We start from the raw sequence: 25651 nt of genomic DNA on the forward strand, positions 1-25651 counted from the left end.
GTTTGTCCAATGTGATATTGTTATTGTCTTTGCATTAGAACCAGCTGCCCTTGTAGGGATGCTAACCTTATCTAACATGAGACTTTGGACCTCAGAAATACTATTTTCCTTTACTTTTTCAGTATTATCTTATTGAACATCAGTTTATGGTCTATCTTGACGGTTCCTATGCATTAACACTGCACTGCACATTTTTTATGGGGCTAACCATATATTTTTTGATGCAATTTTTTCCACTGATACTACTTATTCTTTTACTTCCCAAATTTTATATCAATAAATGAAATGAAACCAGAATTAATTCAGTAACCACTTCAAGAATAGCTTTTGCATGGATGTGTGAGCTAAGATAAATTAACAATACGCTGTTTTAATGTAAATTCTGAAGCATATCTGAAATATTTTTTGGGTAGCTACTTGTGCAGGAGTTTGGACTGTTTGACTCCTTGAGGTCCCTTTCAACCTGAAAGATCCTTCCAACCTGAATTTTTCTATGTCCCATAATTGAAATTTTGTCTGAAATGTTAAAAAGTATTTTCCTGAAAAATAAAGAAAAATAGGTAGGAATTATATCAAATTTTAACATACATAATTTTTGTTTTCTTGTGCGATCAAGTATAGGAATTAAAAAGTCATTGTACAAAGTACACTCTGAGTTAAAGAATAAGGAGAATGAATCAAAGATATAGATATCTTCTATGGAATTGGGAAGACTGCTGTGTAATGATTTTTGTATTTTATAATATTTAGAGTAAGACATAAATAAATTTTGTAGATAAACGGCTGTTCTCTGAATTTTTATCTGTGTATCTGTTAACCATGTTAATAAATTAAAATAGCAAACAGTCCAGAATGTTTAAATTTGCTTAAGAGGAACTGATAGAATTGAGAGTTAGACAGGCATATTTGTAGGAAAAACAGATTATCCAGCAAGTGACTGTGTGGATGTTACAAGATAGAGATGATCTCAGCTATTACAAGAGACTAGTTCTAAATGAAGGGGATTATAAAAGCTATAATTAGCTAATGCTTCCGAAAAGCCTAACTAAACTGTTGGGTTTTTTCCATTCCAAAGTGTAATACCATAGTGAGATCAAGTGTCATGTAGTAAGTACAGACAGGGAAAAAAATCTTACAAGCCTCGTCTCATCTGCCATTATTTTAGGACAGTCCTGTAAGTCTGCTGTAACGGATACCTTGCTTTTAATGATGCTCAGATTTCCAAAGGACTGTTTACTAATCATGTTGGAATATAGTTATTACATCAGAACTAATTGTCATCAATTTATGTTAATTTGATTTACATGTCTATAGATGACACTTTTAAGATCTATAACCTGTATTGTAAATGATTATGAAAGTAGTTGAATTACTGAAGAAAACAGGACCCTTTTTCTTTAAAAGAAAACTTGTTCTTCTCAAATGTGTTCTCATTACTTTTTTAATGACAATTTACAAATATTAATAATAACAATATAAAAAAAAATCTGATGAAGGATGACATTGTCCCTTCTGCATGGATCACATTCTGTGTCTCCAAAATTTTCTCGAGGACACAGCTAGGGTACTATTCAGATGCTGATAGAACACAGGACATGGAAGATTTTTCCCCTCATTTCCTCCCATAGACCAGTGAAGTGCTGCCTTGGCCTTTGCTGCTGACACATATTGTGAGGAGTCTGAAATCAGAAGAGCTAATGGTAAACTTGGAATTCTGCCTGTTCCTAAATGCTGTGTCTGGTTGGGTCAGCGTGCTAGCTGGTTTCCTACCCAGTCCTTTCTTGCTTGTTTTGGAGGCAGGAAACAGTTAGAGAGCATCTTGGCTGCACCTTGTCCTCCGTAGCACAGATTGGCCACTATGACAGTGTATCATTGGCCCATCTCTACTGTTTTCTTCCTCATCACACTAAACAAGCAAAAGCTTTAATTATTAGGCAATAGGAAGAAATGATTTGATGAATACCTAAGTGATTGCCTAAAAAAATCTGTGAAATGCTAGTCTTAAGTCAAGGCTAAGACTTCATGATCTGCTTATATGAAAAATGATGTGTCACATCACATCATATATTTGATGTGATATGACCACAGGATCGCAGAATCACAGAATGGTTGAGGTTGGAAGGGACCTCTAGAGATCATCTAGTCCAACCCCCCTGCTCCAGCAGGGACACCCAGAGCACGTGGCACAGGGTGGCATCCAGGCGGGTTTTGAAGATCTCCAGAGAAGGAGACTCCACAGCCTCTCTGGGTAGCCTGTTCCAGGGCTCTGTCACCCTCACAGGAAAGAAGTTCTTCCTCACCTAGAGGTGGAACTTCCAGTGTTTCAACCTGCACCTGTTACCCGCTGTCCTGTCACTGGCCATCAGGGAGAAGAGCCCGGCCCCATCGTCATTCATCCCTAAGGTACTTGTACATGTTGATCAGACCTCCTCTTAATCTTCTCTTCTCTAGGCCAAACAGGCCCAGCTTGCTTAGTCTTTCCTCATACGATAGATGCTTGTAGACCAAAGTAGCTCTTTTACAGCAACTATAGTAAATGAGTCTGAAAAAAGCCTGCTCTGCAATTATGAGCTATTCTGATGAAATATTTATTCATATTCCTTATTTTCTCAAAATAATCTGTGATAGCAACTGTTTTTAATCCACATTTTAAGTTTGCATATAGGATAAACAGAATAGGAAGTTGTCTATGGCATAGGAAGGTTTATTAGAAGGTTTTGTGCAGCTATGAACATTGAAGTCCCATTCCACAGCTGTTCCACTGGGGGGAGCCGGCTGTCCAGGCTACTGGAAATAGCGGGGACTGCCGGGAGTGCTCAGAGCTGGCCCTTTAGCTCTTGCTGTGCATCAATAGATACTTTTTTTTTTTTTTTTTTTTTTTTTCCTTTTAAAGGAAATGGATCTAATCTTTTTTAGTATCTACATCCAGATCTTTGTAAAATACTTGCAGATTTTCATACCTAATCTAGTTCTACGACCGGAGGTTATTCAAGCATGTTAAAGAGGATTTTACTTGTCTCGACTGAGACACCAGTGCTAAAATGGCAGTTTGCAATGGAGAGGCATCGTTATGTCTAATGCATCTTGTATCTAGAAATCAAGAAAATATTCATAATATCAACTGACTCATGCAGCAGGCCTGCAATGAAAAGGGAAGGGGAGGGAAGGGAAGGGAAGGGAAATGAAAGGGAAACGAAAGGGAAAGGAAAGGAAAGGACAGGACCCAGGTGGTCAGCTGGGTTAAGAGGCTAAAGCTCCTCTGCCCACTACTTATGCCACACATCAAGCCATTGCCCACACACTGCGCTGCTGAACTCCACATGCAAATCCAAAAGTCAAATATAATAAACAAGAAAATGTTTGCAGAATGGCAGTACGTCATGTACATATCAAATTACTCTGTATATCCAGAATTTCAACTTTCTGTAATTTCAGAATATTTGATAGCAAGTGCAACACTTGCTTAAGTGTTTACCACACAAAGTAAGAAGGCTATAAATTATTATCAAAAGCAGCAGCTTGCTGTCAAAGCTGGTAAATTTGGTAGGATTCAATAAAGATGATGTCCTGAACACAGTGAAATGTTGTGAAATAAACTGATGTGTAAAAATACTTAAGATACTGCTATTTTTCTTGCTTTTTTAAAAGCACTACTAGTTCACACAGAAATGGTTTAACATCTGATTGACTTCAGAGATTGTGTTGGGTAAAGGTTAGCTGATTTCTCAGATAATATATCCAACAATATAAGTTGAATTCTTTCTATTTATTTGTGTGGTTCAGGTAGATTGCTATTTTGCTGTATTTGAACACAATATTTTGTCATGATTAAGTTTTTGTTTTTCTACTCCCAATCTAAAAGTGAAACTTTGTTAACCTCAGACAAGTAGAAATAAAAACTTGAGAGCAATGCACTGGATGCTGAGGTGGTGTTAAGAGATTACTTAAATCTTTGTTGTGTTTGAGCATCTCAAGGCAATCTGGAGTACTGCAATAAAATCATTAAGTAAAACTAAACTTGTTCATAAAGATAAAATATTGACACTCCCACACTTCCCAATGCAATGATTTGACTCTGTGAGAATGCTACTCATGCAAAAGGATCTCTGACCTAAGAAAAAGAATATCTTCTGTCTAAGTGAGGTTTCTTTGGAAAGGAGCTTGCAAAAATATTCTTGGCACTTTCAACACTGATAAATCACTGACAGAATTTGTCCAGTCAAGAGGACACATAGTTCTCAGGACTCAGGAGACGGTTCATTTCTTTTATTTCTTACGTATTTTTTTTACAAACTGTAATTTAGAATAAAATACTTTTACATGGTGAAAATGGATGTCAAGTTATTGAAAGAAACGCATGTGAGGAACAAATGACGGTGCATTCGTGTGTAGAGTTGATAAAGCAATATTACAAGGCTCCTAAACATTTTCTTATCTTACAATTTCTCCATGCTTGGTGGCCATATTAAAATTAGAAGAGAGAAGGAAGAGGAGCAACCTGAGGTGTCATTCCTCCATAAACAAATCTAATTAGACCTTGAGGACCCGAGGGAACCCTTAGCTGCAGATTATTTTGTCATCAGTGCTGAACTCGTGTCAACCAGCAGCAGCACCATCACCTGCGCTGTGACTGTCAGCGACCACAGCAGGTAGTGCTGTCTGGGGAGCTCCAGCTGGTGCACATCCACCCACACGAGCTCACCCATGGCTTCACACATGCGTTCCCTGGGGTGGCCTGGGGGTGATCGCCCAAGGTTGTCTGCAGTTTCAGTACCACAGCCAAGGAGACCTCTTGGAAAACTGCTTTCCTTTGCTTTCTGGGAAAACCTCCTCATGGAAGAACGAAGATACCAGAGGAGGAGCCAGTGACTGGGAAGCTGCTCAGCTCCTTGGAAGAGTGACCTGATCTCTGGGTTTCATACTTTACCTTTCCATGTGACTGTTTAGCCCTTTGAGAGCTTAGCTGAGTAACCTTAGTGATGAACGTTCTTACTTCAGTAGTCAAAACACTAAAACTTGCATTTTCCCTTTCAGGTGTTTATTGAGATGAGTATTTTCCCCTGCAGCCAGCTGCCAACTGAGAACATCTTTGATTGGAGTCAGCAGCAACTGACTGGCAGTTCTGGAGAGCTACAGATGTCATCTATCTTCCAAAGAAGATGGTTGAGATTTGAACTCTGGAATGCTATTTGCAGGGTAGATGCAGGTAAGCTATTTAGCTGAGGTTATTCCATAAGAAGAACATGAAGATACCTGTTGGAAATTATTACAGAAACTCTGAGGGTGAAGGAATGATTTGGGTAAAATGTAAGAGTCTAATCTTGAACATCTTGCAGTAGAGATGTAACCTTCAGCTGCAGATACTTGCAGATCACAGGTCTTCCTGCATTTGGTTTACGTAGAATGATAAAACTTTTTGGAATCTCATACTGGTCTCTGGGGTTTGTAATGCTAAAAAGAGCTCAGCAAAATTATTCATGCAAGCAATCTATGCAGTTTCCAATCAGCGTGTTTGAGCTGAATTTGGGGATAGGTGCCATTAAAACAAATAAGAGAAAGAAAAGCATTTTGTTTTGACACATTCATTTTCACTTTCAAATAACAGCATATATTCAAAATGGATTTGTTGAAGCCCTTCCTATTGTCCCTGACATCTCTTGCTAATGCTAATTCCAAATCCCTTGACCTTCCTCACCAGCCACGATCTGGGTGGTCAAAGCCCCCATGAGAACCAGGGCCCGTGATCCATTGAATTAAAAAAATCATATTAACTCAAACATATTTTCACCACGTTTTTTAGCAACTTTTACCCTTTAGCAACTGACATTATTAATTCACACATTAATTCAGAACATCTCTGGTGATACTAACATGTAGCTCTGATTTTATACCTTTTATTACTCAGAATTTAGTATTAAGTAGTACCTTGCAAATATTTACACACATATGTGGTTATGCAAATATATGTGTTTTTATGTATGCAAATTTGTTACCAGAAAATGAAAACATGTCTACATGTAGATTGGCTCTACCTTTGCAGTCTAATGTTTTCAAATGATAAAATGACCCAAGTAACAGATGGATAAGTTATCTAGTCCCAATCTCTTGAGAAAGTCAAGATTTGTCTTGAACTGTCCTGCTGCTTTGCTTGAATTAATGCTAAATATTCCAGGTAATAGGGGAAAGACATGACCATAATGTTCTCTTCTATAACCTCTGCCTCTCCTTTTACCCTGTGGTAAGACTTGATATTAACATTGCTGTTGAACTGGAAGACATAGAATGACTACAGTTGCACATGCTCCCTTGATGTCTCATCAGAAATTCCTGATTTTATTACATGTTGTCCATGTTGTAGTTTTTAGTAACTGGGGTTCAACTGGAAAGCAATTAATTGAATCCAACTATTTTGAGAAAGGCCTTAATCATGGGATGCATTTTCCCAGTCACAGTAGAGCATCACAACCTACAGTATCTCTGAATTTATAGCTAAACAAATGCTACTGGTCCTGGAATACACAGATGAAAATTGTTGGCTTGTTGCCCAGTTATGTGCGTGAGGTCTATAATTGAAACACGGGGTTCATTGCCTCTGTCAGGAAAGGTATAGTGATGCAAGGTTAGAAAAATATTTTCCATGTCTAATGCCTTAGAATACTTTGCTATAATTTCTGCAGAGAACCTTTGAAAAAGCACGTAGCTAAGACTGGGAAAGTGCCCAGTTAGAGGCTCAAAGAAGAAGAATAAACAGTGAAAATAGCTAGTCAAATAGTTACTTCCTTCCTTAGGAGAGCAAGCTGAGAGAAACATTAGCATAAATTTTGTGTTGCTCACAATGTACAATCTGCAGTTCTTTCCACCCAGCATGCTACAAGTTGTGACTATAGCAGAGCTCTTTATGGGTAGATTATAAACCACGACCATCACTGCAGTTGCAGAAGCAGCAGTTAATACCAGAGAGCACATCCCAGTGTCACTCCTTGGAATGATGCTGTCACTGTTTCCAAAAAAACTTTGAGGGCAACACAAAATCACAGCAGTTACTATCAGTCTTGGGAGCACAAAGCATTGATTTCCTTATCCCTAACCTATTATATCAAGGTCCTTCATGTCTTCTTAGCAGACAAGTCAGGAAAATATGAGGTGTTTGTGCTACAACATGCTCTGTTCTTGACTAGGACAGTTTCACAATGACATACAGTGTTTACAAATAAAAACTTTTCCACTACAGTATCCAGAAGGTACATTGATATTTCTACTGCTTTTATAGGTAGCACTGAAACATCTTTCAAGTCACAATTTAAGAGTTTAGTTTTGAAAGGTCCTGAGTGCTTTTGCTCTGTATTTCAAATGTATTTCTGTACTTCTGCACATGGTATGCTGTTACATGGTCCATACACGGTTGGTATGTGGATAGTACTAAAATGACCACAAGGTTTGAATAGCAGCCTGTGGTTCAATCATATAAAATATATCCAACATCTCTTATCAAAACTAGTCATAAAGTCTTGGCACCAACTCAGGAGAAAAGATTTTTTTAAAACTATGATGTACAAGTGGATTGACTGACACATTTGTAAAGAATGCAGAAAAAACACTGTGGAGAAATAAAGATGTTGATGAAGAGAAAGACATAGAAGGGTAGGAATGGTGGACAGAAACTAGCAAAATCTTTTGTGCTAGCCAGACTGTTGGACATGCTAAACTGTCAGATAAGCAGCATTTCAGTTAGCTACACTAGTAACTTTAAGTGTAGATCTGTTGCAGAATGCATAGCCTAAACTTGTAAGGGTTCATACTAAGGTGAATAGAGTAGGAGTCTCTGCATAAGCATCAGTAAAATTAATAGAAATGGAGAATAGAACATAAAGAATTGAACCTGGGAATTTTACACATAAACCTGTAACTGTAATAAACTTTTCCAACTGCAAAATGATCTGCTCTTTTACTGAATTTTGTAGTAGATTTCCAAAAGCTACATAGTAGGATCTCTTGCACATCATTCTTTTAGTCTGTTTCTGCTGGTCTTTTTTATGTATTGCTATTTTCCTAAACTGTTCTCAGTCTCTGAAGACTTTTCATTCTCTTTTTTGCCTCCTCTCTTCTGGTAAGAACTAATGTTCTTTATGTGTTGCTGAAACTTCTGTGGCACAGATAGGATTCCATATACTCTTTTATAAGTACACACTCCTTACACTTGCCCTGTGCAGTGTTTATACTTCCATACGTCAAGTCATCCTCTTCTGACCTAGAGATGATACTTGCAAAGTTGTTATGTGGTCTCAGAGTAAAATCTTGACTCCATTAAAAGGGGTAGAACCACAAGCGTTGATAGGAACAGATGGGCTCTGACCTTTAGAAGTGCACAAATTATATGGATTCATAAAAAATGTTTTTCTCAGGGCTTTGGGGAACATGCATGGACCCAGGGAATTTTGGAAGATGATTAAGGGCCGAAATCTCTTCTGCCTGCAGAGGGCATATTTCAAGGACTGGAAACACATCTACTGATTTTCTAACAGAACACCCTTTTAGGAAAACGGGTCTTACAGGAGAAAAAACAGAAAAAAGTATGAAACATTTCTGATTTTCCACATGTATCGTTGAGATGTCTTACACAAGGCTTGGGTCTGTATCTTAAACACTCTCCTAGCCTCATTTTAGCATTTCTGTGGATTGTTTAGGACTGCTCTCAGGTGGATGTTACTGCCGTTCAAGATGAAGGTCATGCATAAAGCTCTACCTTGGTGTAGAAGAGTTGCCAATCTGCAGAAATTTCCAAATGGACACGTCCAGAGCTTATGAAAGCAAACAGTATAGGTCATATTCTCATACTTGGATTATTTCAAGTCAGACAGTGCCAGCATGTATAAAAGTAGACAGCCCAGCTCAGATTTGGATTTCAGTGTGAATGCCATACAAACAAATTCCTGTGAGAAACTAGGAGAGTCATCTTCCTGCAGATATCAGATCTAAAAGATGTGTCTTATGCAGACAGTATATTTTCGTTCTACCAAATCTCTATGAGATATTTAATAAATCGCTAGACTTTTTTTTACTACTGTTTAAGTCCATGTGCACGTCAATAGGCTGCCAAAAGGAACCTTGTTTATCTTTCAGTTATCTTTCAGTTTCAGTTTGCTAAACTTGAACTCCTTTTTCCTGTTTTCACTGTTTTCACATTTATTGTCTCCCACAGACTATGTGCAAGATTTGCAAATGGCAATGTAGGTTCTGAACTATATCACGGGAATGAAGGGATTTTGCAAGTGATTGGCTAGAGACAGAGCTGAAGATACACTGCTAGGCTATACACTTTCCTGAAATAGGAATGTCCATTAAAAGTCTGCCTAATGTTTGTCTAGGTGTGCTAGATTCTGCTCGTCATTAAATTAAGTAAACATAGCTAAGTAACTCATATTGTATAAAAACAACAAAATTGACCCAATATCTCTTTCTTCTTTGGCAGATCTTCCAGCAAATATCTGGCTGTTAATGGGGGTTTCCATTCATGCCTACAATGTTTTCCATAGCGTGGCATGCATCTCAGTGGACTGGAAGACATATGACAATCTGGCTTTTTGGCTGTGCATGTCACCATGGCATCCCTCAATCAAAAGCAGCGTGACATGCCTTTCTTGCACTGCCTGGAATGCAATGTGCAATATGTCAAAAAATATTGCTGCCCCTTCCAAATTTTGTATTATCAGATTCCTTTCTGCTGTATTGTTTTCTTCCACAAGCTATTAAATGTAGTGGAATATATTTTATATTTAGATAGGCTATAAGGACTGAGTAAATACTCTTGCTCATTTAACAATGTGCTCACTGTGAGCACGTTGTGTGCTCTGGTAAAGCCCTGTGTATGAAATCACCCATGTGAAATAGCCCTAAGCACGGTGGAACCTGGGAAGCTTAGCTCTGAGCAGGGGAATTCTTGAATTACATCCTGCTGGTATATTTACTTCTGTGTCCCCTTACAGGCAGCCATTCTTAGCTGTTATGTTGGCCTCTGGAGACTGCTGGAAATGGGCCTGCTAAGGCAGGGCAGCACTTTGGTTGTTCTAGTTATGTCAAGGCATCGGCCAAGCCAACCATGACTGGAGGGGTCCAAAGCCACCGTATGTCACTTTTCCATGCATCCTTCTTCCACACGCACTTTGCGTCTGAGCCATTTTCCAGACTTTCCTTATTCCTCCTTTCCTTACTCAAAGACAGTGTCTTTGATTTCACTTATCTTCATGAGAAAGATAAGCAAGATTGCGCCAGTTGTTTACTTGGCAGAGAGGAACCCTGTGCCTGAATTGCACATTCAACAGAAAGTATCGAACAGTGACAGCACATTAATTAGCACTGGTCCACCTGTGTCGATCTTTGTTTTAGACGGCAAATCTGCAAAATCTCCTTTGGATGAATAGTACCTTATAGTTATGTATCTAACAGGATCATGTTTGACTTACTCTGAAAAGCTCTGGAAATAAACTGTGATCCTGTGATTGGGTACCAGCTCAGACAAGATTATGTCTACAACTGATGTGTAAGCTAAAATCTCTCACTTTTTTCCTCCGCTGGCCACATTTACCCTGCCATATTTCTCTTTGGTTACATGAATGTGTGATGCATGTACCTGTCTGTTTTGCGTGAGTAAGTTTATTAGTATAAGAGAGAGGCAGTTTATCATGAAGAGAGCTGTTTTGCTTCATTGTGATTGGATTCTACTACTATTTATTATTATGTATTTACAGATACAGCAGTTATGGAAGCTGTCAGCCATCTTTCAAAGCTAATATATCAGCAGCACTCTTTAATTAAATCACTTTCCATTTTATGTCACATGGTTTCTGCTCAGTTAAGTCCCAAATAAAAACAGGGTGCAAATAAAGTAACTGAGATTTTTCTGTATACTATATATGCTTGTATTATGGAACCTTTCTGTGAACACAGGTTAAGAGAAGCCCGGGATAGTATTTATGCAGTCTGTGTTTCACCTAGCAATCTCCAGCAGACACTCAGATCATTTCTGTCTTTAAGAGCAAAATCAGAAGAGTTGGAACAAATGTACAAATTTCTTCCTGCAAGTAAAATCACAAATGAACTTTACTAAGACTTTTTAGACCCAACCATTAATGCTGCTGCTGAAAACTGCCATTCTCTTTGATTGGTTTGGTTCTATTCACTTATTTTCTTCTTTTGTTTCTCTGAATTCTAAAATCTTTAACTTTCTGAAGAAACAGATGTCAATTTTCTACGAGCTCCATGGACTCCTACAGTGCCAAGACCAAGTACTACTGCATTGCATTCCTGAGGGAGAATAACCTTCTGATTAAGGCCAGATTAAGGAGGATCCACCCTGGATTCCCTGTGGTTTTGCACTCTTATGTACTCAGATATACAACTTGAGACAGGATTTTTAAAAGCAAGTAAGAGATGGAGGTCAACTTTTATGAATATCTGTCTTAAAAAATCTGCATTTCAATTCTCCACCTGAATATTAGGTATAATACTCTTTTCTGGGTGATACTGGAAGATGCTTTATTAGGAAACTGCAGCATTGTGAGTAGTTTTGCAACTGGGTAGACAGAAAAACTTCTGTTTTTCACAAATTAACTAAGCTGATCCTGTTATGCTCTCATCTTTGCTATTTCAGATGCATGTTGACTTTCTAAACATGTCAGAAGTTTAGAAAAATAAACAATTTCAATGCACCTGTGAATATATTTGATAATTTTGATCTTCTTAAACATTTTAAATTCTGTGCATTTCTTTATTATTCTGGGCTTTTCAATTACAGAAGCATTTACTTTCTAGAGCAAGAGAGGTCATAAATAATACGTATAAATAAAAAAAATGAGCCAATATTAGAAGAAAAAGATAAATATTAAGGACCTAAGGGATGCAAAAGTCATTTTATTGTGATTATCCTTTAGTGCAAGTGCTATTTTCAACTTTTGCTCCACCTTTCCTGAGGAAAGCCAAAGCAAAAGAACAACAACAAAAAGTCAGTGAAACACTGTGATGTGCCTCAGCGTTTGGGGCTGATTCCAGGTGCTGATCCTCACGTTTGTCATGTGCCTGGAAGTTGCGACGTGCAGAAGCTGGCAAAGAGCTTCCTCTGTGTGTGCAACAGGACCAGGTAAAGTTCACTGGAAAGCTAAATTATGGAGACTAAATTATGGAGTCCCTGTAGTTGTGGGACTCCTTAGTTGAGAAGACTGTGCAAATTCTCATTCAGAACCATGAGCTGAAACTTCAGTGAACGAATTGTCTTTCATCTATTTCTGTGTAATACAGATCATGTCCTTACCTCCATAAAAGGCTGGAGTAAGCATCATGAAGTTGATTAAATGTCCCTGAGAGCCTTCAATAAACAAGCCTCCTAAAGCTGTCTGTTTATGCAGACACAAAATAAACTGCTCCAATTAGAATTTCATGAGCTCATAAATGCTTCTGTCTAACAAGATGAGGTAGAAACCATTTCAAAAGGATTAATGTCTAAGCTTTCTGAATTAAAATTCCAACAGGTGTCAATTTTATATGTCTGTCCTTACAAATGTGACATTATGCATTTGATTGATGATGGAGTAAAAGATTACATTATCTTTTGTTTTAAAGAGTTCTTTTTTAAAAGCGAAAGGCATAATTTTTCATACTCTCATTTCTAAACCATTTCATATTATCTTCTTAATTTAATTCGACCTAAATAAGATAGAAGGACATTTTTACAATGAGTCTATTTTAGTATCTTTAAAGCTGACAAGCAGCACCTCTGCAGTTTTATGAGTTTTGATCAATAAGATAAACATATATATATGTATGTATATACACAAAGGTATTATGTAAAACCTTCATAATTTCAGTTTGGTGAAAAGTTCTTTAATTGACTTTCACTCATGTTTGTAGTTGGCAAATGAGGTGGAAAATGCTCACAGACATAAAGGAAAGGAGTCCCAGCTGGAGCAGTGGGGCTCACTGACAAGTTTTGTATGTTTGCAAGAGTGCTTCACTTCTTGTGCTGCTTTGTTTTGGCAAATGATGTGTGCTCCAGTCTGGCTGTGAATAGAATAACTGTCTTACTCCAAATACAAAAATCAGCATGTCCATACCTATGATCTGGTATTTCTAGGGGTTCCTTTAGGGGCTTTTGGGGTCTGCTCTGGGTCTGCCTGGTCAGCCTTGGCTGTGCATCAAGCCATTTGCCTACAAAGCTTCACTCAGCTCTCACGTGAGGAGCATCATTTGAGGAAAAATGTCTTCTATTCATGATTTATTTCAAAGCAAGAAGAAAGGAAAGTCTATATAGATTAAATATATATAGATATAGCTTTATTAAAGAAGTAACTTCCAAGAAGCCATGGTAGTTACTCTAAACAAAGTCAAAATTTAGTTGTTTATTAAAACGACAACATACACAAGCTGGAAGTGGAACCCTTGTCCTCCAGCTGGCTGTGGGATATCAAACCTGGCCAGATTAACCAGTGACCTGAATGCTGTAGCTTCTGAACTCCACTCCACCAACCGGCACGGTGCGACTTCCGCAGTCTTGGAGCTCTCTCACTGCTTTCCCGTGCTGACAGGGAGCACGGAGCATGTGAGCAACTTTGCTGCAGTTCTGTTGGAAATCTCCATTGCTCACAACACCTCTTGGCAGAAAAAATATTTAGCTTGAGGTATTTCCCAGTTAAGGTATGTACAAGTTTGAGCTTGTATTTGGCTAGAAGTAGATTTGATTGTAGCAGCCATAACATGGAATGGTAAGGTTTTGAAGATTTTGGTGAAACTAGTATTTGAAAGAAGCTTTGACTACTGCTAGATATAGAGGGAAGGCCAGCAATCAGAGCCATAGTCCATCTTCTCCATCACTTAAAAATGGGTGTTTTCCTGAAGGAAGTATCAATTGCTAAATCGACTAATGCTTGCTTTCACTCAGGGAGGCAAAATATCCACCCTCTCTTCTCATTTCTCTCGATACACAGACATATTCTGGGACACACTCAGTCTGAATCTCCACCAGTTACGTCTCCTCCATGCTCCTTTTCTTGGGACGCCATCAGAGTAAACACCTGTAAAGAATAGCAGGTACGTGGGTGTTTGGTCTCACGAGCTCAAGCTCCACAGAGAGAGGGTGAAACCCTGCAGGCTCTGCCTGCCTGGCTGCTCCTGCTGTTTGTGGGGCAGGGGAGCTTCCCGGGAGGCAGCTCCAGCGCTGCGTGCCCTGACAGGATGGAGAGGGGCTGCCAAGGGTGACGGAGCCAGAGCCACAGTGACCCCCAGGTGTGAGCGGGCTCCGTGCGGGCTGCGCTGCCTCTGGAGCCCTTCAGGAGAGCCGTCAGCATCTCTGCCTCGCCAAGGGGCAGCACAATCGGGATTGAACCCGCGTTTATCCCCTTGGGTGGGATCAAAGGCGCTCCCGGGGAAGGGAGGGCCCTGCCTCCGGGAGACCAGCGGTGTGTGGCTCTGCCCGCCCCCGGTCCTGCCCTTGCCGCTCGCCTCCAGGCGGGACGCGCCGCCGCCGGACACTATAAAAGCCCTGCGGGGAGCGGAGAGCCGCCGAGGGAGGCAGTGGCGGCACCATGGCGCAGTCCCCGTGGGGCTACGACAGCGACAACGGTGAGCGGGGCTGCCGGCTGCCGCCCCCGCTCCGGCCCGCGCACCGCGGCCGTCGGGGAGCAGCCGTTGGGGGCCGGGCAGGGGGGGCTCCTGTGACAGTCCCTCGCCTTCCCACCAGGGCCCGCGCGCTGGCACGAGAACTACCCCAACGCCAAAGGGGACAAGCAGTCGCCCATTGAAATCAACAGCAAGGAGGTGAAGCACGAGCCGTCGCTGCCAGCCTGGCACGCCAGCTACGACCCCGGCGCCGCCAAAACCATCCTGAACAACGGGCGCACCTGCAGAGTTGTCTTTGATGACAGTTTTGATAGATCAGGTCAGTTGGGGGGAGTTTGGGAGTTTTGGGGGAAGTTTTTAATTTTTGAATTAAGGTTTGCAAAGTGCTTGAGGTGAAAATCCATCCTTGAGTCACTGGTCTACACAGGCTAGCAGAGAAAAACTATTTGGGTGGGGAAAAGAGTTGGCCCAGGAGCGTCTATAGGTGGGTCATGCTGTTTGTAGATGTGCTGCATGTGGGGCAGGGAGGCTGTTGCTGCAGGGACTGCTCTCAGGTGGAGGCTGGGCCAGCAAGGGAGGCATCTAACGTTGGCCAAGTGGTACCCTCAGCTCTGGAAGCGTGGAAGGCCAATTTCTCTTCCCCGAGTAGCCTCCTCCCACATGGAACCAAATGCTTAGGCACTGTGTATGAGGAGAGGATTTCACCTGGAAGGGATTCGTGTACTCCACAGACACCGTGCAAGCACGATGTTTCACCCTCACGTTTCCAGTGACTTTGCTCCTGGTTGCTTCCATCCTCTACAGGCAGGTTAATGGTGGCTTTGTTTGGCCTTAGGGCTATTTCAGACGGGCATTTGCAACTGACTGTTCCAGTGTATTCGAGTCCTCCTTGAACACCATAAACAGCTCCTCTCTCTTCAGTGGAGATATCACCTCCATATGCGAGTTGTATTTTAGATAATTCAAGAAAACTTCTACATGGTTGTCTTGATCTTTAGCTCCTTCTGAGTGTTTTGTTTTTCTTCTTTTCTACTTTTGCAAGTATCTCAACTGCTGCTTTATCATAGGAGCATTAAGATACAAAAATCAAACTTTGTACCTTGAATTTACTCCTGGCAAAATTCTCCTAAATGCTTTTGAACGAAGCAATTGCACAATGTGAGGTTTTCTTAACTGTTCCAGTTAGGAAAAATGAATGAGGCAGTCAAATCACCAGTGCAATTATAATTAATCTTAAGAATCTGCAAAGACAGATTTCCATGAATAAAGAACAAAGCAAGCAACTAAAAAGAACTGTTTGCAGTTCCTCTTACTATATAGGGGCCTTTCATTTCTTTTCCTGGTGGTCATAGTTACCACCATGCTTGTTCAAACAGTGCTAGGTTTTTATCTGTTTTTAAGCTGACACAGCTTTTCATTATACAAATACATTCCCCCTCTTCTTTCATACATACAGGCTACTTCTTTCTAAAATCAACCTAAACTACAAATCCTGACCCCTTTATGAGAGTCCTTCATAAGCCTATTCTTCAGTTTTAATTATTTTAGTCCCTAAAGAAGGTCAGTATGCTTGCAGCTATGCTGAATGAAGCAACTGTGTCCAACATCCAGTAAAGCCCAATATTATGCATTTTTATGTACTGTATAGAGTGATGTTTTCATAGCATATGTATACTATTATTTGAGCCATAACACAATCATCTAAAAACATGTATAGCCATACTTTTGATAGCACAAAGCAGCTACACAAATCCCAAGCAAAATGACATAGACCGCTTATAAACTGAGAACTGAAACCTATAGGTACAAAAGGAAGTAATTGAAAACAGTTACATGAAAATCCTTGGTGTTAATCATCAGTCTTACTTACTGATCTACAAAATACTACAGAAACATTGCATCTGTGTTCGGTGTGCTACATGTAGACAGCATAACTTAATGATTGCAGCAATCATCTATTTTGAAGGGCGATTCCAATATAATAGAAACATTTAAATTCTTTTGATTTAAACTCTGACATTTTGTAATAAATCTTCCCCCTGTACTTTGTAAAACTCCTTTATGAAAAGTTATGGAATGGTTTTGCTAATTAGGATCAGTCTTTCATTTCTGAGTCCAATTGTTCAAAACTTGATTCCAGAGCTATATAAGTGCAAAATTCTGAGTGTAGATGAGCAAGATCTGCCAAAACAAAAAATAAACTTCACGTGCTGTGTCATGTGAAGACAGCTCAAGAGCAAACATTACCGATCAGTTCTTTAGGAAGAAGGAAGGTAACTTAAGCCATGGAAAATACAGTTACTTTCCATTGTACTTTTCTGCATCAGCTTTTCTGGCACTTGTATTGGAATTTTATTTTTAGTAAGGTATGTAATTATTGACATACCTGCAGTGTATTCAAAGATCGCTATCACTATTTTTTATCTTGCTGAGCTCTTTGTCTGCTTGGACTCCTCCATTTACCATTTCAGCTACCTGCTTTTGTTCCACATTGTGAAGACAGAATGTAAACAAATTGGGACTGTCTTATTGATCTGTATTTGTATGGGGCTTTAATAGCCATGCCTGCAGTCTATACACAGTGGCCTCAGACAAATAATAAATTGTGCTTCTTTTTTTTTTTTTTATAACATGGAATGAACCACCACAAAAACTGTATGAAATCAATGCTGTTTGTTTTATTCGAAAGTATAGAGAAAAATCTTCCAGATTAGCCACTCACTAAGTGTTTAGTTCTGAAGTAAAAAAAAAAAAACCCTGAAAATACCTCAGGTCAGTGCAGGTGGTTTGTGTCTCCTGGCACTTCTCATTTTGCACAGGTTTGGATGTGGTTACTGTGCTATACCATGAACGAAACATCTTTTGTTTTTATTTTTTTTATTTTTTTCTCATTTTTCCTGATTGACCCTAGCCATTGACCTTAACATATGTTCAGAAAAGTCTACTGCACCACCTATATCACAATATGTTTTTCAAGTAGTATTTATGAGAGAAGATTTTTTTTTCCCTACTTTACTATCCCCAGATAGTACTAAATTTGCAATATAGAGAAATCAAAGCCACAAACCGTAGCTTTTGTTTCCCCATTCTGCTAGTGTTTCAAGCCTATGAAACCATATCACAGCTCTGTGCATAGAAAATCCTAAATGTGTGTTAGGGTAAGTAAGAGACAAATGAATTTCAGGGCAATACGAACATCAAAACGATGTGATGAAGGAAACCAATTATGGGTCTTCTCATGTGGTAGTTCTTCTCTGTCTTCCTTATAGCTCCCTAAAGATGGAAACTTTTAGACAAAAGCTGCTCAAGGAAGTGCCTGCCCAGGGAATATTGCTGAAGAAAAACCTTGATTTTACCAAGCTTACTGCTATGCTTCATGTAAACCATCTTCCCCATCTTCCCCCCATTCCCTCCAATCCCTATCATGTCCCTTATTCCTCTGGATGCCCCATCTGCTCCTATTATGAAGTTTCTGCAGGCTGTTAGATAAAATTTAGAGCTGAAACTCTTCATGGATGATAAGCATGTCTCAAGGCACTACATGACACTTTGGGATTAATTTCATCCCAAGAGTTAATCCCAAGAGAATGTTTTCTTGAAAGGAAAAGCTACTAATACTTTCCTTGTCTCCCCTACTGGGAACATGTCTTGCGAGAGGAAAGGGTAGTGTTTGGCAGCTGGGGTTTGATTCAGTGCTTTGCTCACAGCAGGTTTTTGCAGTTTTGAAAGCAAATAATTTTGTCCTGAACCATAAAGGCCTCCAGGCCCAGGCTCATGAATTGGGGAGCGTTGTGACTCCCACTGCAATTAGCTGGATTTGCACGAGGTGCTCCACACTTTTAAGGTATGGATCCCTCTTCAGTAAAACGTGTGTGTCACCACTTTGTAGGGCAGTGTTGATGTAGATTGTCACTTGCAGTGCTGAGAGGAGGGCCACTCTCAGGAGCCTACAGGCTGCGCCAGCTCCACTTGCACTGGGGTTCCTCTGACGACCATGGCTCTGAGCATGTTATAGATGGGGTGAAATATGCAGCAGAGGTAGGACTTCTTTTGAGAGCATCATGTGGTACTAACTGGAATTTGACTGACTGTGCATCTGAAGAGATTAACTATTTTCCCTTTGCAAGTATTTATTTATTTTTCTCTAAAATCTCTCATAAAACTTGTGAATATTCATCAATGTACAGTGGGGTAAGATGTATCTGCCAACAAACATGTCTTTGCAAATATATCCTAAAATGGATATGCTTCTTTCAGCAAGATATTTTACTTTTTTAAAAAAATATTTTTCAAAATATTTGTGACGAAATGATCTACTATTTTCAAATAACAGAGTGCTCTGTTCCTAAGTTTCAGAAAGCATTACTGATGATAATGCAAAATTTGCTAAAGGCACATTTCACTAAGCTGATGTTCCTGTACCTTAACATTCAGAGAGGTAGGGAATATTTTCTACCTTCTAAACATCTGTGCTTTCAAATCTCTGTATTTATTTTTAAGAACTGTGACAAAGAGATGTTTTGTGTTTTTTGATACAAACTAGTATCCATAGTTACTAGAATTGATGGCCGATTTCAACCCTGAAGACTTTTTTGGATAATAAATAAGGGTGAATTTACTGGTGATGGAAGTCATTTACTAACAAATGTGTTTTTTTTTCTCTATAGTATCTGAAAACAGGCTATAATCCATGCTTCTGTCCATGAAAAGCCTGCTACAGTGCCTTCCTACTATACAACCACTTATGCTGTCAAGATGCAGAGTTTCCAAGGGCTCTGCCCACTTATCATAGAGAAAAATGTTGGCAGATATTTCGCAGGGCCACTGGGTGCCAATATTGTGGGGATGACTGTGGGTGATGCTTTTTGGTTTTCCCCATGCCTTAGCATAGCTGCATTAATATACTGCCTTCTCCTGGCTGAGTAGATGGACAAATTTTGCTTCCTCAAGCTATTTCCTAGGTATTTCAAACAGGGGATATTTACTTTGCTTTTGTTTGAAGTAATCTGGTGTTTATAGACAGGAGACAATTGCTTGGAATGCATGAAACTGCTAGAACACTGCCAAAGATGTATGGGCCCCCTTCATTTATCCTTGAGAAGGATCTCTTAATCCACAAGGAGAAGAAACTGAGCAACATATTATTTAACATTCAGGGGAAATTATTTTGTTGCTATTTTAAATAATTTTGACTGTGCTTCAGAAAACAAACAAAAGAAAAGACATTCAAAATATGCCTTAGATTCGAATTTTTGTGCAGCATTTTATTCTAGAAAGAACTTATCCTGAGATTCCACATGGCTGGTTGCGGCTACATATAGAAGCCAGAGATTTTCTGGAAGGAAATGTAAAAACTTGAATTACTCCCTGAAAATAGCGCATTCTCAAAGTAAAACTGAGAAAGAAATGCCAGGTTACTCCCTCTGCTGCCTTCCAGTGAAATATGCAATGTGCCCTTGTGGCCAAGAAGGCCAATGGGATCCTGGCTGCATCAGGAGGAGCGTTGCCAGCAGGTCGAGGGAGGGGATCCTGCCCCTCTGCTCAGCTCTGGTGAGGCCGCACCTGGAGTGTTGGGTGCAGTTCTGGGCTCCCCAGTACAAGAAGGACACTGAGCTTCTAGAGAGGGTCCAGCATAAAGCCATCAAGATGATTAAGGGACTGGAGCATTTGTCATATGATGAAAGACTGAGCAAGCTGGGCCTGTTCAGTCTGGAGTAAGGAAGACTGAGAGAAGATTTGATCAACATGTTCAAGTACCTGAGGGGTGATTGTAGGGAGGATGGGGCCAGGCTCTTCTCCGTGCTGGCTGGTGACAGGACGAGGAGTAACAGGGGTAAGCTGAAACACAGGAAGTTCCACCTCCATGTGAGGAAGAACTTCTTTCCTGTGAGGGTGACAGAGCTGCCCAGAGAGGTTGTGGAGTCTCCTTCTCTGGAGATCTTCAAAACCCATCTGGATGCCACCCTGTGCCCTGTGCTCTGGGTGTCCCTGCTAGAGCGGGGCTTGGACTAGATGATCTCTAGAGGTCCCTTCCAACCTCAACCATTCTGTGATTCTGTGATATACATATGCAAAAGTAGCACAAGATGCAAAGCAGCATCATATGCACTACATACAGCCCAGTGTAAACCTCGATCTTACATGTGCGTAGCCTGACAATATAAAAACCTACTTGGTTTGGTTAAGTGGTGCATGTCAGTAGGTGTTCCTGCATTGCATGTGTGCATGTCACATGCATGAGTTAAACTGGCCATGATTTAATTCTTTCTGAATAATTTTTTTTAAAAAGTTTGCTAAATTCCATTTTCTGTCTTTCATGCTTCAGTTATATACAAAGTGGTGCTAATAGAAAATGTGAGCACATGAAAGCATGGGAATGGGAATAACAAAAATACAATATACAGTTTCCTTGTTCAGATCCATTCCTTTACTTACTGTGTACTGAAAACTTTTCCCAGTATAATTTAACTGTTTGTAAGATTGAGTTGTTAGCAATTTCTTACACTTACAAGTGACTAATTTTTTTTCTTTCAGCTACATATGGTCCACTGGAATCCAAAACATGGTAATTTTGCAGGAGCTTTGAAACAACCTGATGGTGTGGCTGTTGTAGGCATTTTTCTGAAAGTAAGTGACAAGTATTTGGTCTCTACAGATTTTCTAACTTTTCATCTTTTTTTTTAGCTTTGAGGAAAATGTTCCCATTGTGCTTCCCAGCACTGTATCATTTTAGAGGAAACTGGAAGCGATGCACAATCAGAAGTCACACGTGTGCTTTGGGCTCTCCAGATTCCACATGCAAGCCCATTCAGAACAGACTTCTGACAGCAGGGATGGCAACAGAGGCACCTTGCATGGGTGGCACTGAACAAGAAGCACACAGAGTTCCCCAGCTGTGTGCTGTGACATGCACTGCGCGTGGCGAGTGGGAGCAGCGAGGCCACGTAGGAAAAGTGTTCCTTCCTGCCATTAGTCTGCCAGCGGCTGCTCTGTTTACCCATCAGCAGCGTTACCTTCAGTGAGTCACTTGCTTGGTTCCTTGCTGATCCCTGCTTGAGCTGGGGGTGGAAGTTCAAGGAACTGCTCCAAAGGAACTGGGTACCTCAAAGAATGGTTTGCAGAAGTTCACTGAAAAAATTAAAACCTCAAAACACAACAGGTTAATAAAAAATAAGAAAATATGGATATTTTGCATTTTTAATACAACAGAAAGAAAGAAGTCCTAATATCAAATCTGAAAACTTTCTATGAAACCAGAAAATATTAGAGGGCAGACAACCTAATAGGTATCAATTAGGCAGATTTCAGCTGTGTAGAGAAGTAAAGGGCTCATTATACCTGTAGGTGGCAACTTCAGCTTGAACACAGTTTTTGAATCAGTGTCAGGGAATAGCCCTCCTTCTATTGTTTAATAATTGTTTAATAGTAAGTTGCTTTTGTACATATGTAGCAAGTGGATATAATTAACTTTGCCACACTGTCCCTGGACACTAGAGCCAATGCTATTTTAATTCTGTTATACTGTTATTAGCTCATCCAGTCTGTTCTTTTCTTTCCATGTGGTTACTTTAAAATGATGCGAGTTGAAGGTTTAGCACCTGTACAGATTTTCATTTATGCCTGTGTCCTTTGATTGTTTTTTTTGTTGTTGTTGTTGTCGCTTTTATTTTAGGCTAAAGCCTTAGCTTGTAAAACACAACTTATAAAGTATAAAATTATGTTCCTATTAACCATGCTAAGGTCAGCTAAAATGTCCACAAAAGTAAGAAGTAAGTGGCATCACTGCATCCTCTGTGTCCTCCTTGATCTGTACAGTAGGAGCAGTTGTTTTGCTCAGGTTTTGTTGTGTTCCATGACTGATTTTCTATTTCTAGGGCAGAGTTTGATTTCCCTACTGAAGAATTCAGTTTATTCTATTCTGGAACAAAACATAACAACAAAAGCATATCTTACACATGCTCTGTTTACTTGGATGCAGAGTCACCTCAGAACTTTTGGAAGCTTTGAATGTTGTGGACACAAGTGTAAAGTCCCTCATTCCATGATGGGGCCGTGACAGGAATTTCATCACTGTTTTATGCTGAGTCTGATCTGACTGTGTGTGTGCTGCAGAATATCCTAAGCATGTGCAGAAACTCCAGCTCTTCAAACTAACAGCACTTGTGCTGAGTATCTGTATATCATCACGCAGCCATTGTGGCCTGCATTCAGACCAGGGGCCTAGGACAAGCACTGTGGGGTCTAAATGACATTGTTTGAGCATGTGGTTGATTGCTGAGTCACAGGAAGATGCCTTGTGGAGACTTCCAGTACATTTCTGAATTACAAAACCAGCTACTCAAGTCTGTTACTCAGCATGGCATTTTAACAGACACCATTTTATGCCAGTCTGTACAAGATGTCCTGAGAATATTCCTGCCTACCTTGACAGATGGGATGTACTGAATTCATTTTTCATATTATGAAACATCGTGGAACTTGTGCTCTGTGTTGCAGGTTGGAACAACTCCCAAACCAGAGATGAAGAGAATACTTGAAGAAATTGATAACATTAAGACCAAGGTATCAGAATGCTTTTTATAATATCATAGAATCATAGAATGCTTAAGGTTGGAAGGGACCTCTAGAGGTCATCTAGTCCAACCCCCTGCACACGCAGGGTCACCTAGAGCACGTGGCACAGGACTGCGTCCAAGCGGGTTTTGAAGATCTCCAGAGAAGGAGACTCCACAACTTCTCTGGGCAGCCTGTTCCAGGGCTCTGTCACCCTCACTGTTAAGAAATTTTTCCTTAAGTTCCTGTGGAACTTTTGGTGCTTCAGTTTGTGGCCATTTCCTCTAGTTCTGTCAGTGGCCACCACCGAAAAGAGACCAGCACCATCCTCTTCACTGCCTCCCTTGAGGTACTTATATACACTGATCAGATCTCCTCTCAGCTTTTTCTTCTCCAGGCTGAACAGGTCCAGCTCCCTCAGCCTCTCCTCGTAGGGCAGATGTTCCAGGCCCCTGATCATCCTTGTGGCCCTGCGCTGGACTCTCTCCAGCAGCTCCACATCCCTCTTGTACTGTGGAGCCCAGAACTGGACACAATACTCCAGATGTGGCCTCACCAGGGCTGAGTAGAGGGGCAGGATCACCTCCCTCGACCTGCTGGAGACGCTCTTCTTAATGCACCCGAGGACCCCATTGGCCTTCTTGAACACGAGGGCACACTGCTGCCTCATGGTCAACTTGTCGTCCATTTTAGCTATAATATAGCTAAAAGCAACAGAAGCAGAAATCAGAAATTTAAAGTCTTGATATCATTCTGTTATGTAAGAGTAGTCCCAGAGAATACTGTGAATTGTGGAGCAGGATTGTTTCTTTTACTTAAGTAAACATATAGCTTCTCACTTCTGCAAGTATCCTGCAGCTGCAGTGCACCAGCATTTAACTTTTACCCCAGTTGACCCCAAACTAAAACAAAATCTTGATAATACCAAGTGAATTTTAGAAGATATGGGGAATAGAACAATGGAACAAAGAATTTGCTTGGTCTTGCACAATTCACTTTGTCTTTTTTTTTTATACGTCAGTGGAATCAAGGTCTGTTATTACAGGGCAGATGCCTGACAGGAAGAAAAGAGTTGATCTCTTGGTCTTCATATTTAATTGCTTCCTCCATAATAACATACATACTGATGTCTTTTAACATGGCTATCTCTAGAGTTACTGCAGAGCTTTACTTTGTCTTATTTTAGGGGAAAGAGGCTCCTTTTCAGCACTTCGATCCATCAATTCTTTTTCCCAAATCCCGGGACTACTGGACATACCACGGCTCATTCACTACCCCTCCTTGTGAAGAGTGCATCACCTGGATTCTCTTGAGGGAGCCCATTGAAGTCAGTCCAGACCAGGTAACTGCTGCTAGCTCTGCCCTCCTTTTCCTGCTCTCAGTGCTCTCTCACCATGTGGGTGTGATGATCTGCAAGCTCTGTGTTGCCATACTGAGGAGGGGTATAGGATGATAATGGTCCTATGATGATTTATAGTTTCAGAATCTTGCTAACTCTGCAGGTTTGCTAAGAGTAGCTGTTCTGAGTGCCCATCTCTTCTGCAGTCTGCAGCCTCTTTGCAGCCATGTGGAGCCCACTGGCCTCAGGAGCTAGTATGGCACTATAACGTTGTAGGAACATTCAGTTGCCTTAGAAGTTATTGTGAGAGTCTTTACTGAAAGTATAGGCAACATGCTCTATGCTTTACTATATTCTGAATATAATCTGAAATTTTAGATTATTAATCCAGTTGTTGGACTTCTGCAGACCAGCTGTTCCTATAGACTGCCTTGTGCACACTTAGATTGGCATCCCCCATCATCGATCACCATTTTTACACCAGAGACCAAACTGAACTTCAGCTGGGTCACAAAGGAGGGCCCTCTCCTTGTTTGACCCTGTGCAGGCAGCTCAATGAAAAATCTAGAAAAGCCGAGGCCAGGGTCAGTCAGATCATCTGCTGTCTGTGGATGAAGCTCCACAGCTTCATCCTGGGCTAGACAGGGGGCTGCACAGGCTTCTACCAGTCATGCTGGTGTAAAAAAAAATCCTCTAGTTTCTAGTTGTAGGCAGCAGGATCCACATTGCTTCCAGGTTTATTCATGCTGACACTTTGATTTTGCTTCCTTGCAGATGGCAAGGTTACGGAGCCTTTCCAAGAATCCTGAGAATGAACCCATGATCCCCCTGGTTGATAACTGGCGCCCACCTCAGCCTGTGAAGGGCAGAGTGGTAAAAGCCTCATTCAAATAAAGCTCCCACTGAACCTGAGTGAGAAAATCTCTGCATCCCAAAGCATAGTCAGCTTTTGCCTTCTACTGCTTTTCCTCTGGATCCAGATCTGTGTTTCCGAGCCTGAAATCTGAGTGGTGAAACATGACAGATAGCTGAATTTAAACCAGAAAAAAAAATATACTGCATACAAGTACTAACCTTAACATGGAAACGTGGGATAGATGTGATTATTCATCACAAATGCGCAAGCCATATGATCTTTGAAGAAAATACTTCAAT

General features: G+C 40.5%; 1 protein-coding gene across 1 annotated transcript; it reads left to right on the forward strand.

Annotated features, from left to right (window-relative positions):
• Positions 1-14565: 14565 nt before the first annotated feature.
• On the forward strand, positions 14566-25412 carry LOC104580128 (carbonic anhydrase 3). Its single transcript, XM_088522959.1, has 7 exons — positions 14566-14607; positions 14726-14923; positions 18524-18642; positions 21139-21231; positions 23101-23166; positions 24344-24499; positions 25271-25412. Exons 1-7 carry the CDS (start codon positions 14571-14573, stop codon positions 25388-25390), a joined length of 789 nt encoding a protein of 262 aa, XP_088379085.1. The 5' UTR covers positions 14566-14570; the 3' UTR covers positions 25391-25412.
• Positions 25413-25651: the final 239 nt, after the last annotated feature.

Source organism: Tinamus guttatus, unplaced genomic scaffold, assembly GCF_059628265.1.
Source record: "Tinamus guttatus ecotype Peru unplaced genomic scaffold, ASM5962826v1 Tinamus_guttatus_pri_ptg000012l, whole genome shotgun sequence".
Taxonomy (NCBI): domain Eukaryota; kingdom Metazoa; phylum Chordata; class Aves; order Tinamiformes; family Tinamidae; genus Tinamus; species Tinamus guttatus.